The sequence below is a fragment of the Diadema antillarum genome, unplaced genomic scaffold (genome assembly GCF_040938485.1).
Source record: "Diadema antillarum isolate AM-2024a unplaced genomic scaffold, OU_Dant_1.0 scf00000226, whole genome shotgun sequence".
NCBI lineage: Eukaryota > Metazoa > Echinodermata > Echinoidea > Diadematoida > Diadematidae > Diadema > Diadema antillarum.
This window is the reverse complement of record NW_027271115.1, coordinates 2881973-2897891: the sequence shown is the minus strand read 5'-3', so window position 1 is coordinate 2897891 and position 15919 is coordinate 2881973. Positions and strand designations below refer to the sequence as shown.

The 15919-nt window shown below is 38.7% G+C and overlaps 1 protein-coding gene across 1 annotated transcript in view; it reads left to right on the top strand.

Moving 5' to 3' along the window:
* The window catches only part of LOC139724744 (small G protein signaling modulator 3 homolog), a 103889-nt gene that overhangs the window by 28678 nt on the left and 59292 nt on the right, over positions 1 to 15919 (top strand). The window contains exons 2-3 of the mRNA XM_071635867.1: positions 10267 to 10418; positions 12098 to 12164. Coding sequence (XP_071491968.1) covers positions 10267 to 10418; positions 12098 to 12164 — 219 coding nt within the window. The remainder of the gene's footprint in view (positions 1 to 10266; positions 10419 to 12097; positions 12165 to 15919) is intronic.

The window sequence follows — 15919 nt, the reverse complement described above, 5'->3', positions numbered from 1 at the left end:
TACGTGCAAGAATGACTATTTTGAAGAGATGTTCTGCAGCTCTTGTCGAATACATACACACGTACCATACAATATGTTTATCAATATCATACAGTATATCATGCAATTCATATGAATTCCGTGTGTGTGTATGTGTGTGTGTGTGTGTGTGTGTGTGTCTGTCTGTCTGTCTGTGTGAATAGAAGTACAATGTATGTAGTCCGAAAGAGCTGCATGTTGGAATAGCTGTACCTATAGTTCAGCTCAGTGAATTATACAACTTGATAATGGGAAAAAAAAAACAGTCCAAATTTTGGGCTGTTTGATGTACAGGGGTATCGCAAAGTACAATGCAGTCTGAAATGAGACATTCCTTTCTTTAATTCATATTGTGATGCAAAAAAGGAATTAATCTTAAAATATCTTGGTTTTTGAGACCTGTGATGTCAGGTTGGCCAAACATTGTAGAAAGAATGATTTGAAGATGCTTCTGTTTTATCATGGCATTTCAGTGCTTTATAATTACATTATTATTATTATTATTATTATGAGTTGCTTTGATATGTGTACATGTCTCGTGGTTGTTGCTTGGATGTAAATATCTTTTGAACCCTGTGAAGATCAATCACCTAATTTTCCGAAAACTACAGTACTGTATTCATGTTTAGGAATATCTTCAGTGCAAATATTAGATTACTTTGATATATTAATGGTTTGAATTGAATATTTGAATCTGTGTCACAAATTAGAAGCCGAAGACTCAGCAACCCTAACTCAAATTTTAATGTCTACTTAGCAACGCTTGCAACAGCTGTTACTGTATTTCAAGAGCGTAAACACACTTCCAAAGTAGATGTACAAGTAGGTCTGATCTTGTTTATTTTCTGATAACTGGTGACTGTGTTTGTAGAAGAAGGGGTGAAGCAAATTAACTACAACATAATAGACAAATGGGGCAAATTTGATAATGTTTCTGAGTAACAAAGTCAACAGACCTCTCTTTGTTGGTTTTACAGCTCCAGACTCTAAGGTTATTTGATGTCGTGGCACCTACAGACAAGATTATAATCAGAGACTACATTTTTGGGGGGCTATTTAGACATGCATACAAATGCATAAAATGTTCAATGCAAAGCTAGTTTCCCAGACAGTAAGCATGGAAACAAGACAGTCAAAGCCATGTTATGATACAAAAGCGAGTTACTCAGTAGGCCTACACTGTACTTGTCCAAATATGATTGCAACATGTTCTACAGGTGTACATTGTACACAGTGTCTTGATATGCTGTACTTGTACATGTAGAGTCACAAATGCTATTTCTAAAGTCAAGATTTTTGTCGCATAAGAGCCCCTCTATCCCCCCTTCCACATAACAAGGAGAAAGGAAAACCCAAAATTGATATATTATATATTATTTTATAAAATGCAACACAAATGATATGAAAAACTAATCTCACAAGCAAGTTATATAAAACAGATTCACTGTCACAGCACATCAGGTTGCATTTTCTTCATTTCTTCCTTTCTCCCTTTGTTTACTTATACTTGGATCTTGAAGGTGAGCTTTGCTTTCACAGCAAGGGGGAGGGCTCAATATGAATGTATTACCCCCCCCCCCCCCCTTAACCCCCTCCCTAATCTAGTCTTTATTCTGGCTTCCTTGTTTACTTACATAAGTACTTGTATCTTTTATATTCGTCCAGCATCTTTTACAGTGTATATTCACCCAGTGTGGGCTGCAGACCATGATTATTAAAGTGTGCAACTGTACACTTTTGTAGCACGTACATGTAAAGAAGTGAGGATGCAGTGCAAAATTGAGATGGCATCTCTTGGTAATTCTTCCCCCGCCCCCTCAACATCAAATGGATGTGGGTGTAATAAGAAGATGGCATTTTCCATCTCAGCTTGCATAATTCATAATGTAAGCATTGTGCCTCCATATCATTTGGTGATGTTGGCCTTTAAATGCATTGTATGAGTACATGTCTGAACTGCTGTCTGGCTCCAGATTACATTTTTACAACCTCATTTTCAACCTCTCCACTAGCACACGCTATTTCTGAGGTGTTGGTACACCCAAGGAGGTACAATGTAAACCTCCTTGGTACACCTCTCCAACAAGCCATCTCTTCTGATGATAAGCTTTCTCTGAAAGGTCCTCAGTACTGTTTTCAGGCATTCCACGCTTGTAAGCAAACATTTTTTCCATTGGCAGATTGCATTTTTGTTCTCAAGTGACTCTTGCATTGTACTGCAGGGTGTACAGAGAATTACATTTGTATTATGCTCATGAGAAGAAAGGATGAAATCTCAAACCTTTCTTTTTCATACACTCTGTACACTGTCAAGGAGCTACTGTACAATGACATTGTACTTGTAGTTGTACCCATCGAAAATTATATTCCTAATTTGGAGTTCACCGGAATCATTACTTGTATGTTGTGCTGGAATGAGAGAAGGAAGAAATACCTTTGTCTTTTCATTTCTTGCGCCATCCTTTAATGTTAGCGCTAGAGTGATGCGCACAGCATTGTGTATGAAAAGTTCGAATTTGTAGCGATAGTGTTAATGCACAGAAGCCATATTTTAGAGAGCCTTTAGAAAAAAAAAAATCTTCAATGTTTTGGATGGTGTGTGTGTGTGTGTGTGTGTGTGTGTATGGGGGGGGGGGTTATGAACCGTGACCCCCCCCCCCCCAAAAAAAAAAAAAGAAAGAAAAAGAATGTTCCCTGGCCCCTGTACAGTGTACACTATGTGTGTTGTCTGTTATTCTAGAAGCATCGATGATGAGAGAATACTGACAGTACAGTGTGATACATGTACCAGGGCTGCCAACCTTGAGTGAGAGTTTGGCGTGAGACACTGCGAGGGAGCGGAGCGACCTCCTGGCTAGCTCCTGGTGGCATGCTGTGCAGCCGTACGTACGTACTACGTAAACAGTCAGTGTATGTAAAGCGATGTAAAGCACACGTCATAGCCATACATGTACCTACTGTAATTTGCCAAAAGTACAAGCTACGCTCATGTGGTATAGGTAGAAACCAATCGTAATCCAATACATGTAGCTCGTCATTGGTTAAGCTTTACACCCGCGCGGGAAAATCTCGAAATTTTGGGCTTGGGCATGTCGATATTTGGAATATCAGAGAATTTAGAGATATATTTATTTTTGTAGTCATGTACATTCCAATTCCATTTTGAGGGTTTAGCGTGAGATTTCGTTTATCAGAGTGAGACAGTCAAAATTGGTTGAATTGCGTGAGAGTTGGCATCCCTGATGTAGACGTGTGTGCAGAAATGTGCTTTGTATTTTCTATGCATGCACGTTAAATGGCTGAGATATCCAAAACAAGAAATCCTAATTTCAAGAGGTGGGACCCACCTAAGCTTTTACAATTCATGTATATTAGGATCACTTTGTTTTGCTTCTTTTTAGCTCACCTGAGCCGAAGGCTCAAGTGAGCTATTGCGATCGCTCTTCGTCCGGCGTCCGCTGTGCGTCGTGCGTCGTCCGTCATCCGTTGTGCGTAAACTTTTTACATTTTCATCTTCTTCTTGAGAACCCCATGACCGATTTTCACCAAACTTGGCAGGTAGCATCCCTAGGGGGATAGGATCTCAATTTTTTCAAATGGGCACCATGGCCCACCTGGGGGGCCCCCAGGGGGCCCAAACCCCCTAATACTAGTAAAGGAATCTTTAAAAATCTTTTCTAGAACCAGGAGTGATGGGGCTTAGTTAATACTACATGTATGAGTTAGTACATTGATGGCTGAAGTTTCAAGTTTTTTCATGGGGGAATTAGGGGTGCCCCCCTTGGGACCCAGGGGAGGGGGGGGTGGGGAGGGGTCCTAAATTGTACATTTTCATCTTCACTTTGAGATCGCCACGTCTGATTTTCACCAGACTTGGTAGGTACAGTGTAGCATCCCTAGGGGGATAGAATCTCAATTCCTTCAAATGGGCACCATGCAGTGGCGTATCTAGGGAAAACGGCGCCCGGGGCAAGCGCGAAAATTGCGATCCTAATTTCTGAAAAAGTGTTCAACCCAACCCCATCCCGGTAGGGACTTTAAACCAAGTGCACATGATATGCTTTTTCAAGCACTTAAAAGGGGTCTTTTGAGAGTGATTTAAATGTAATGAATTTTGATAAATTTTGGCGAGCGAGCGCAGCGAGCGAGCCGAAAATTTTTGTATTTCAGCTTACAAAACATGGAATTCTTATCATTTTTTTGCTTATCAAATCTTACAATTCTAATCAAGATATAGTGACGGCCTGATAGATAACGATTTATACGTACAAACTGAGGACTTTAAAAAATACTCTAAATTAGTACGCGCGAGTGAGCCGAATTTGTATATTTCCGCGTCATCATCACGTTTTGTTCTTATCACTTTTTATATATAAATTTTGGCGAGCGAGCGCAGCGAGCGAGCCGAAAATTTTTGTATTTCATCTTACAAAACATGGAACTCTTGTCATTTTTGCTTATTAAATCTTACAATTCTAATCAAGATATAGTGACTACCTTATAGATAACGATTTACTGTATACCAACGAACAGAGGATTTGAAAAAAATACTCTATTTTATAGTACGAGCGAGTGAGCCGAAATTTGTATATTTCCGCGTCATGATTACGTTTTGTTCTTATCTTTTTTGACTTTTTTTGCGCCCCCCCCCTGTACGTTCGAAACCATTTGGCGTCCTCTTGATCCAATCGTTTCAGAACGAATGAAATTGCAGCTGCTGCTCCGAGTAACATTTTTCCTGCTAAATATAAAATTATATGTGTGAACACAATAGACATTGTCATTTTGTCCGCGTCATCGTCACGGGGTTTTTCTTTTGTTTTGTTTTGGTTTTTTTGATAAATTTTGGCGAGCGAGCGCAGCGAGCGAGCCGAAAATTTTTGTATTTCATCTTACAAAACATGGAACTCTTGTCATTTTTTGCTTATTAAATCTTACAATTCTAATCAAGATATGGTGACGGCCGTATAGACAACGATTTATACCAACAAACTGAGGACTTGAAAAAATACTCTAAATCGTACGAGCGAGTGAGCCGAAATTTGTATATTTCCGCGTCATCATTACGTTTTGTTCTTATCTTGTTTGATTTGTTGTTGTTTTTTGCGCCCCTCCCGTTGGCGCCTTCTTTTGATCAGAACTAAAGATATTGCATTCGCTGCTCCGTGAAACATTTTGCCTGCTAACTATAAAATGACATGTGTGATCACAATAGACATTGTCATTTTGTCCGCGTCATCATCACGTTTTGTTCTTACCTTCTTTTTTATATAAATGTTGGCTATCGAGCCGAAAATTTTGTATTTCAGCTTACAGAACAGGGAATTCTTTTGTGAACACAATAAACATGGTCATTTTGTCCGCGTCATCATGTTTTGTTTTTATCTTGTTTGATTTGGTTTTCTGCCCCCCCCCCCCCCCCCCCTTTCCGGGCGAGTTTTCTTCTTCTTCTTCTTCTTCTTTCTTTTTTCTTTTTTTTCCCCTTCTTTTTCTTCGTTTTTCTTTTTTTTTCTTCTTCTTCTTTCTTTTTTTTTTCGTTTTTTGCGCCCCCTAGGAGTGGCGCCCGGGGCACGTGCCCCCCTTGCCCCCCCCTAGATACGCCACTGGCACCATGTCCATCTTGGGGGGCCCTCTAGCCCCCCCCCCCCCCCCCCCACATTAAGGAATATTTAAAATCTTATCTACTCTAGAACCAGAAATGATAAAAGCAAAGTTTAATACCATGAGTTTGTACATTGATGACTTTATTTCCAAGTTTGTTCATTGCAGATCCAGGGCTGCCTGCCCCCCGCTCCCCCCCCCCCCCCCACCCTGGAGTTGGGGGGGGGGGAATCCATGCAGACCTAAGTTTTCAATGTTCTCATGTAAGAGTGTGCAAGAATGCATGGAAGGTGAAATTGCGATACTCAGGTGAGCACGTGACCCCATGGTCTCTTGTTTTGGATATCTCAACCATTTCAAAACTGATTTTCATCAAATAAACTTTGAATTCCTCTTAGAATTGTATGTTCTTAAACAGTTCATGAAGTGGTTTCAATCTAAATAGTATCTTGCAAAAAGCTGAATTCTCACCTCAACCAATACTACATGTTGTATGCCATCCCTTTAATATGCAGTGTACAGTAACTGCAAAAACAGCAACAATAAGAAAGAAAATGAAGGAAAATTATGATGAACTTTAAAATGCAGATGTTCACCAATTAAGTACTGTACATGCAATATGCTACTATTGACTGCCCATTGGGTTGGTTACCTGGTTGTGGGATTCTGAGGCTGTGCTCCTCATACAAATGTATGTACACAAGGAGTATCATACACTGATATTGCTTTGAACTCAATGTTCAAAGGAAAGCCAGTGCGGTATTAATAATTTGCTTCAAGAAGATTTGCAGGTATTCATTTGATATGATCTGGAGTATCGCCATAAGCTGGGGTTTCGACATGGAAGGAACTGATTTATGATAGTCTCCAATTACAGCCGCCATTATAGCCAAAACTATAGAAGTCCCCCGAATATAAGTGTGATAATTTAGAGATCGCTACCATTTCAGGCACATTATGTATAATATTAAAGGGTGTGTACAGTTCTGGTCGAGGTGAGGATAATAGCTTTTAACGTTTTGCGAGATATTCAGAAACCACTCTATGAGATGTCAAAGAGCATGCAATTCTAAGGGGTATCAAAAGTTTATTTGATGAAAATCGGTTTTGAAATGGCTGAGATATCCAAAAACAAGGTGAAACAAAGAGATCATAATAAAGTTGTGGCCTGTCGCCTTTTATTATTATCACTTTTTTGGATATCTCAGCCATTTGAAAACCAATTTTCATCAAACAAACGTTGAATCCTTCTTAAAATTACATGCTCTTTCATATTTCATAAGAGGTTTCTCATTATCTCACTTAAGAATGTTCAAAACATGAATCCCCACCTCACCCAGTACTGTACAGTCCCTTTAACAACAGCAAAGCCTTGCAGCAGTCTTCATGCATGTGTAATATTCCACACAGCAGAATGTTAATCACTTTTTCACTTTGATATTTGATTTGTCACGCCGTACACCGGGGTACCGTCGTAACGTGGGGTATGGCATTGTGTACCAACATCTCATGTCCATTTAATACACGTATCATACAGGTGTACAATGTTGTAATGGTGACTACACAATTGTATGTTCTCATCATCAGCGCTGCCATAAATCAGTGTGGCGATGACAATCGCAATGCTGATTTTCCTTCCATGTCAACTTTTAAACAGGGAAGAGTACAACAGAGCATGTGAATGAGAAAACAAAAACAGAATTATTTGCGAGCATTGATTGTTGCATATGATATAATCACAAACAAGAAAGCATTTTTGTGCATAATAATACTAAGAATTATTTTTACACATTTTTGGTAAACCAGGGTACAGCGCTAAAGAAAAAATAATTCAACAAAATGGCGAATTTTTATTTGGTACCCCAGGGTACCAAATATTGCATCATTTATGGAATATGGCATGGAATTTGCCTCGTCATCGTCTTGCGAACATGCGATGACGAAATGCTGTGCTTTCACATTTGTCACATTTACTCAGATTTACAAGCGTGTGGGTATTTAAAAGACGTAACATATAACAGGTGGTACACACCCACATGCCGTATGATAACTGTGATGGCTCATATTACTGTGAGTGCTCCTCTATTGATATTAATTCTCTTCTATGGTATACATTCATACATAATGACAAATGGCAAAGTGAATCCAGGGAGCTACAAGAGTGTATCTCCATTAATTGTGAATCCTAAGAGTACGTAGCTACATGTACACGTAGCACTGTCAGAAACCTATCAGCTTGTTTAATCATATCAGGGCAATTACCTCCGGGCAATTACCCCTCCCCCCCCCCCCCAAATACTGCTTAGTGCTACGGTTAGAGTAAAGATTAGGATTAGGGTTAGGTTTAGGGTTTGATAGGATTAGAATTAGGTTCAGGATTAGGATTAGGGTTAAGGTATAAAGGGGAAGGGTTTGGGGTAATTGCCCAGGGAATTGCCCTAGACTGTGTTTATTCTATACTGCTCTGTTTTGACACCCTACAATATGCACACACATGTACTGTATTATGGAAGTATGACCATGTTATACTGTAAGAGATGGTGTAGATCAGGTGCCCCATGATGTGTGTGTGTGTGTGTGTGTTTGTTTGTTTGTTTGTTTGTTCTTTCTATCATCTCACCCTGCAGGTGTCAGCATGTTAATTCCAGCAGTTTGACCTGCCATCTGGTTATTTCTGAGTCCATGAATAATATTACATAAGTGTATTCAGGGAGGTCTGCCGATAGTTTTCTATTTTTTTTTTGGGGGGGGGGGGCAAAAATAGTATGTGCACTACATGTACTGGTGTAGAAAATAGTTCCCATTTTTAGCTGGTTGAATTTGCACCTGTAGATTAATATTGTAAATGGTGCTGACAATTTGCATTACACTGCACAGGAGCTGGCTGTTTTCTAGCAAGTTGTGAATTGCTAGTTGCAATGGCTCCAGTTGCTACCGAAGGGAGTGGTTGTCACTCGCTTAAGACAAGTTGCTGGAAAATGTGGCGTAAGTACATGCACAGGGTTGTACACATACACGTTTGTGTGTCGTACTGTAACAGGTAGGCACCTATATTAGCATATCATTGGAGTACTATTACTGAATGTACACTATTAATACTGTATTCCTCAAACTTCTTATGTTGAATACATCCTGGGTAACCCTTTTTTTGTGCTGTGGGTGCTGATTGGCACAGGAAACATTAGAGCGCACAAGTATTTACTGTCCCACATTTGTAAGTCCCCTGCACAGGAATTAAAGGTTATAACCATCACTTTCTTTCGAGTAACTCTTGCATGACGCATCGTCAGATTATAATGAGCACTAGATAACGTGCTGCAAGGTGTTTTTGTGAATATCCTTTTATTATTAGATCTCGCGCAAGCTACCCATAATTTGACCCCAACGCAGTCCAAAATTCAACCGCCCACTACATGTACCCATGTAGAAATCTATGGCTATACATTGTACTTTTGCGCACGGTTGAACTTTGGTGCGGGAGATCGAACCTTGGTACGGGTGCCGATATGTACCATTTGAAAACCAAGTGTAGTTCCAATTGTTCAGCTTTGCTTAAAAAAAAAAAAAAAAATTGCTTATATAATATAGACTGTTCTTATCAAGAGTTTATTGACACTCATGTAAACTCTGTAGGCCTAACCTCTGGGTTCCAATTCCTTGAGAGTGTGGTGAACTGGTGGATTGATCAAATGGTAAAAGTGCAATGCTTGTTTATGGCACTAAAAACTAGGGGCAATAAAACTGTAAACTTTCCTTTATACAATTGTACTGGTACTTGTATGAGACAGTCATATCCATGTCTATACCATACGAACTGTATCTTGACCTCAGAAGTTATTTCTGAGTGCCGATTAAGACCGGGCAGCGAAAGCACGCTGTACTGTACGTTCAAAGCAAATAGGGATTTGACCTGTAAAACTACATGATGAGGTGGAATCACCAGCAGTGTGTAATGTTCCTGACTTGGAACAAAGTTCTAAAAGGCAGGTACTAGCTGTAAAAGTGGTGCAAAATGATTTAATAAGTTGAAATAGGCTTGTAGAGGGGTACTCATGTTGTCCCCCACCCCCACCCCACATTCCACATTCACGTCGGGATGAGAGTTGATTTTTTTTGCATGTTTTTAAATTTGCGAATAGCACCCGACTCATGATATTTGCAAAAATAAAAACCTCGCGAAATATTCGACGTATACTGTACTCTCTCATTAAGACTGTATAAATGTGTTATGCACACACTGTGCTTCAATCTGTTGTTGACATTTAATGAGGTGTGTATACTGGGGGAGGGGGTGCATGCAGCTACTGAGTACAATCGTATGTGTTTTTGTTTGCTTCTGTATCATAGCATATAATATCTTCTTTTTTTATTGGATTATTTGCCGCTTCAAGGATCTTGCACAATGAAGGAACTGATAATACTGTCAGCTGCCTGGGTCTAACCAATGCTTTTTGGTTTCTTGTCAGCCTTGTTATTCATAATGTGTGTTCTTGGTGCATTACCTTGTACAAAACCCAATAAAACATGGAAAAAAAAACCTTGAAAAGAAGAATCAATTGCTAAATATTTATATTCAAATGTATGTTCATTTACACACCTAATTATTCAATATATATTTTTTTAAAATCTTGTTTGTTCCTCTTGCAGCTGAAACCTTGTCAGAGGACGAGGATGAGATGAGCAGTAAGATGAGTCGACAGAGGCGGGGATCAGGGGGGTACACGCCCGCCCCAGGGGGGCCCTTCTCCGCCCTCATACCCAGTATGTGGCCCCAGGACATTCTGGCCAAACTTGCACAGGTGGGGGCTCAGCATGCGTGCTACTTTTATTGCACCTTCATGATTAGCATCACATGACCTTTTATCCTGAAAATATTAACAGCATCTGCCGCATATCTCGAGGGTCCTGGTTGGGAATTTCGTTGTAGAGTAATGACACTTAGTATGCAAGACTGGCCCAAGAGTTACAATATTATCACTAGGCCCATGTTCAATTGGAAGTACTTTAGAAGTGGAAATTTTCGTTCATTTCGCGCAACCAGAAACTAGCGCAAAAATAAAAACACGCAAATATTTCTGCTTGCCATATGTTTCCGTAGTCATGTCTTGATTCAGCGGAATTAAAAACGTGCGAAACTCTTCTACTCCTGGCCGAGCGGGAAAAATTAGTCACGCCAAAATATCCACTTTTACAGTATTACGACACTAAAGATTATGAAAGATGTTTTAAGCTTTCCATTCACTTCACAAGGAAAAGTCACAAAGTAATGCCAGTCATATGAAATGTTATGACTTTTTGCCACAATAATTTCACATGAGAAATTAGCTGGACAGAGTGCTAAACATACTACATACCACCATGATGTTGATCTTAGTGGCTAGTTGCATGTTTGTGTGACTTTGGGGAGGAATCCAAACATTAAATAAAAGTCATATGAGGATATGATGGGTTTTCTGCAGTGAGGGTTTTCGTGCAAAATTGTCGCAGCAAATTTTGTAGGAAGTTAGAAATATTGCACTCCAGTTTACAATATTTCTGGTGATGTTTTGGGAGACTTTTGGCTCTGTTGCCCACCAACTTTCACTGAATTGTCAATTTTCTTTGTTTCTATCATTTTAATTTCATGATTTTTCACTGTGAGTGTGAATGATATACCGATATCAACTTTGCAGTCAGTGGCAACTGTTCATTATTAAGAGGCCCAGATGTTCTTCTCGTCTGATAATGAATAATGATAATGCTATGGTCTCATTAAACTCAGGGTAGTAGGTCCGTCGGTGGCGACACTGTTCTCTGTGTATTAGTAGAGAGCACAGCCATTTTCATTACTGCAGCAAAGCCAGGAAACAAGTTTTATTTTATAGCAGAGTGAAGAAATGGTTGGCTTTCAGAGCTGCCAAATTCCCTGATTCTGATGGATTCTTCCTGAAAACTTGATATCTCTTCATATCTATTGTAGAGAATATAAAATTCTCCCTAGTATGGAAATTCTTTGGTCCATTAAAGATGCTGATTTTGCACAAGTATCTCCTGATTGGTCTTTGAAATCTACCTGATTTTGATTGTGAATATCGTGAGCCATTGGCTTTAAACACTTTGTCTTCAGATGTAAGATGTGCAGGATTTTAACTTCAGGCTCTCCCAATTCAAAACCCAGAATATTGTCCCAATTCAAAACCCAGAATATTGTCCCCTCTTAACATTGTCTCTTCACTGAATCTTGAAGTGGTGAATAGCAAATAAAAGCCCAATAGTTGATCCCATATCTTATGGAGACTCTTACCTGCTCATGCCTCCCCCCCCCCCCCCCCAAAAAAAAGGGAACCCCAAATGAGCAAATAATTCACATAAGTGGGCTTCTTTAGTTGACTTCTGAAAAACTCTGTGAGCATTGCCATTTTCTTCACTAACAGTCCCACATACTTCACTTGATGTATTTTGTTTTTGTCTGCTTCTTCTGTGCAACATTTCTTCACAGACTGAAGATTCGGGCGCAGTCGGAGACTTTTATTACGATGAGTTTGGCTTCAGGGTAGAAGAAGAAGGTGAGAAAATTTCAAAGATGTTGAAAAAGAGTTTGGAAAGGTAGTAAAGCCATTCAAATATTTTTTTTTTTCTGTAAAAACAGAACAAGTTATAGAAAGATTTGCGAGACATGAATTCCATGTTTTGTCAAATACAAGATCAGATTGACACAAGAGGTGTTTCCTAGTGTAGACAGTCATTTACCAGCAATTAAAATGGAATTAAAGAAGGGTACCGGTATTCTTGAAAATCTAAACCAAACATGCATAGCCCTTCCTGCATTTTGGTACATGTTATGTTGCTTTTACAACGTAGTTTTACTTTGAGGATATCAGTGTATTGTTCAGATTTATTGCCCTTCCCCCTATTTTTTTTTTTTTTTTTCGGCATGACACAATTCTTTAAAAAGAATGTCATTGATATGGATTCCATCAGACTATTGATAGATGTTTGGTGATAGGTGTGATGAAAGGCAAATATGGAGATTCTGGCTTTTTCTAGAGTGTATAGATCTCTTCCTTTGGAATTATGCAATGTATGCGCATGATTCTTTAAAGGACAAGTTCACCTTCATAAACATAAGGATTGAGAAAATGCAACAATATTAGTAGAACACATCAGTGAAAGTTTGAGGAAAATTGCACAATCGATGCAAAAGTTATGAATTTTTTTAATTTTTGTGTTGGAACCGCTGGATGAGGAGACTACTACAGCTTGTGAGTCATATGCGTACAACAGTATAAAGAAAATGTAAAAGAAAATTCAACATATTTTCACTTTTTTGGCATAATAAAAGTGCACTTGGCTTGCCTCTTTCTAAAGGCAGGGGGAATAATATTACCCATAACATTTGTCGGTAACGAGTCAGGGGAATGTGTACTTTTTTCAAAAGATGGAATTTTGTGAAATTCTCTTTATATTTTCCTTATATTGTTGTACGCATGTGACATCTAAGTTATTCATACACTGCAGTAGTCTTCTCATCCAGCGGGTACTGCACAAAAACTTCAAAAATTCATAACTTTTGAACGGATTGTCTGATTTTCCTCAAACTTTCAATGATGAGTTCTACTAATATTGCTACATTCTCTCAATCCTTATGTTTATGAAGGTGAACTTGTCCTTTAAATGAAATCATGCATTTCTGATGAAAGAAAAAGAAAGATTATGTAGTGTGGATAAAGAGGAAGATTTAATGAAGTATGTCGTACCGTGATATGTATGAAGGACAGGCGCGTGGGTTAGAGATGATTATTTTTTTGTCACAGAATTTGTATGGGTTTTTTGGTTTTGTTTTTGTTCGTTTGTTTGATAGGTCACATGTCTTGTGTTGGCTATCCTTGAAATATTCGTGCCTCATAAAGCAGTTCTCTGTGTGTTTAATAGTGAGTGGGTGTCTGTGTGTTTTTTTATGCAATTGTGTAGGTTTGTGGGTGGGTGTTTTGTAGTTGTGTTGCATGTAATGATTTTAAAAAAAATTCTGATGGAGTACTATTCGTGCTATGCATCTATTGTGTACATTTTCTATGTTGCGTGTATACAAGTCTGACAATCTCAAACACAGCCGAAAGTTGCTTTAGCATTTTAAGTCAAGGAAAAGCTGTCAAAGAAAACTGTAGCCAGATATCAGATGTATCGTTCCATATCTCATTCACTCCATGTAAGAAAGTTATTTCACTGGTTTTCTTCAGTGTGTTTTCAATTTAATAGGATACTCTACACCCCATACCCACAGTAATCAGGGTAGATATGATGTACTATATGGTTTTGTTGTAATCAAGCTACAAGTTAGGAAATTGCATAAGCCAGAGTCATGTATATTCAAATTCAGTGAGAAAATGATGTAATACCCTTGTAATTTTCTTTTTTGGGGCACACAAATTTTTAAACTTATTTCATGTCTTTATGTTAGTTCTATAAAACAAATATCATCCTCCCCTACTCTAGGGATGTAGTTATGATTTTGATGGCAATAATAATGTCTCTTTCTTTTAGAGGTGGGAATAGAATTATCAATCAATTCCTAACAAGAGATATTGTTTTAATGATATGCTGTGTAAATATCAGTTGGAAAGTTGTGAAGGTATGACATCATCACCTCATCTAATTTGCATAATTGATTTAACCAATGTTTCGCTCTCACAAAACACCTTTCATAGAATTGAAATTAATTCCAAAACTGTTCATTTTTGCCAAATTGCATCTTTCAGCCACTCTTCTATACTGAAATGTTATGACGTCTCTCCCTTCGTCGAAGCCAACTTGAATTTTGATTTGGGAGTGTAACTTTAAACAGTGAAAAAGACGGGGTAATACACCACTCTTTGACATGGAGTCAGTATCGATGCAACCACTTCAAAAGCCACCAAACACTTGAAAGAGATACTGTGAATCCTAAAATAGGGTGGTTGGCTGTATTTCTACCAGCAGGTTTTATCGAGACTGTACCTTCGAGTCGTGCAGATATAGAGATGTAGAAGTTGAGGCTGTGGATGTGGGTGTGAGGCTGTGGTGTGTTGCAGAAAGGGTGTACATTTGCTCTCGATAGAAGCACATTTTTCAGGCCATGCCTTTTCTCAACAAGTGTATTGAACACTGTATGTACTTGTATGCTGTCATCTGGTATCACATCAGTGCTATGGTAGAATTGTAGTTGCTGTCAAAGTTTAGCCAACTGCTGCCATGATGTGGCCACATAGTGGCTATGGACAGTGAAAGTGATCATGAATTTATCGTCTCCTGCTGTTTTTGTTGTAGTTGTTTATGTCTGCTGAGTTCTTGGGATAACATCCAGTCTCCCATTAACAAATGAGTCTAAATCATTAGTGGATGTCTTAATCATTCAGTGGATGTTAAAGTATAAAGTAAATGTTATGTACATGTATGTGTACAGTTGTATGTGCCGGTAAACACATATAGAATTATATTCAGTTTCTGTGTACGGTATTATAGCCAAAGGCTGTTCATAAACATTTATAGAGTACATGTGCACATTTTTACTACCCCATAAAAGGTATGCCATATCTCATAGATATATTCAGAGAACATTATGAATATTTCTCCTCTAAGGACCTTGAAAAGCTATCCATTCAATTCACGTGTTTCTGCTTTTATAATGCATTTCAATACGTGGAATTCATTTTTCACTTGTGAGTTGTAGCATTGCAATGCAAGTCTCTTGGTAAGCTCTATAGCTGTCAGAAAAAAAAACAAACGACCTTGTCATAAAGGCATGCAGAAGAGTTTGTTTGTAAATCTGCAGTAGTCTATTAAGAAATGAATTTGTCAATATGACACTGAGACACTGTGCTGTAATTTGAGGAGGAGGGTAGGGAATTACCAAATTATATGTCTGGTGTAGCATCCATGTGTACAGAGGTGTATACACCTCTAGCTCGAGCTCAGCGTCTGACGAGTCTGTAAGTACCATAGCTCCCATGGCTTTCTGTAAATGTCAAGACTCTAGAAGCAGCGTTGCGTGGTGCAAGAAGTCCATCAGCACAGCTGTCGGCTACCGACAATGTCATTATGGCAAGAGTATGTATGCACAGTGTGCTAATAGGGTCCCCAACCCATCAATCCCCTGAAATTACATTTATGTGGTTTGGTGCTGTAGTGTTCTATTCTGATCTCAATTATTCACTATTATTAATGTTTCGTATTAAAGGTGGCGTACAAATTCTCCTTCATTTAAACCCTACTGTTTGGTATTTATTAGTTTTGATTACAAGATGTTCCAATGGTTTCTCTTAAGGTACATTTATAACCAATTCTT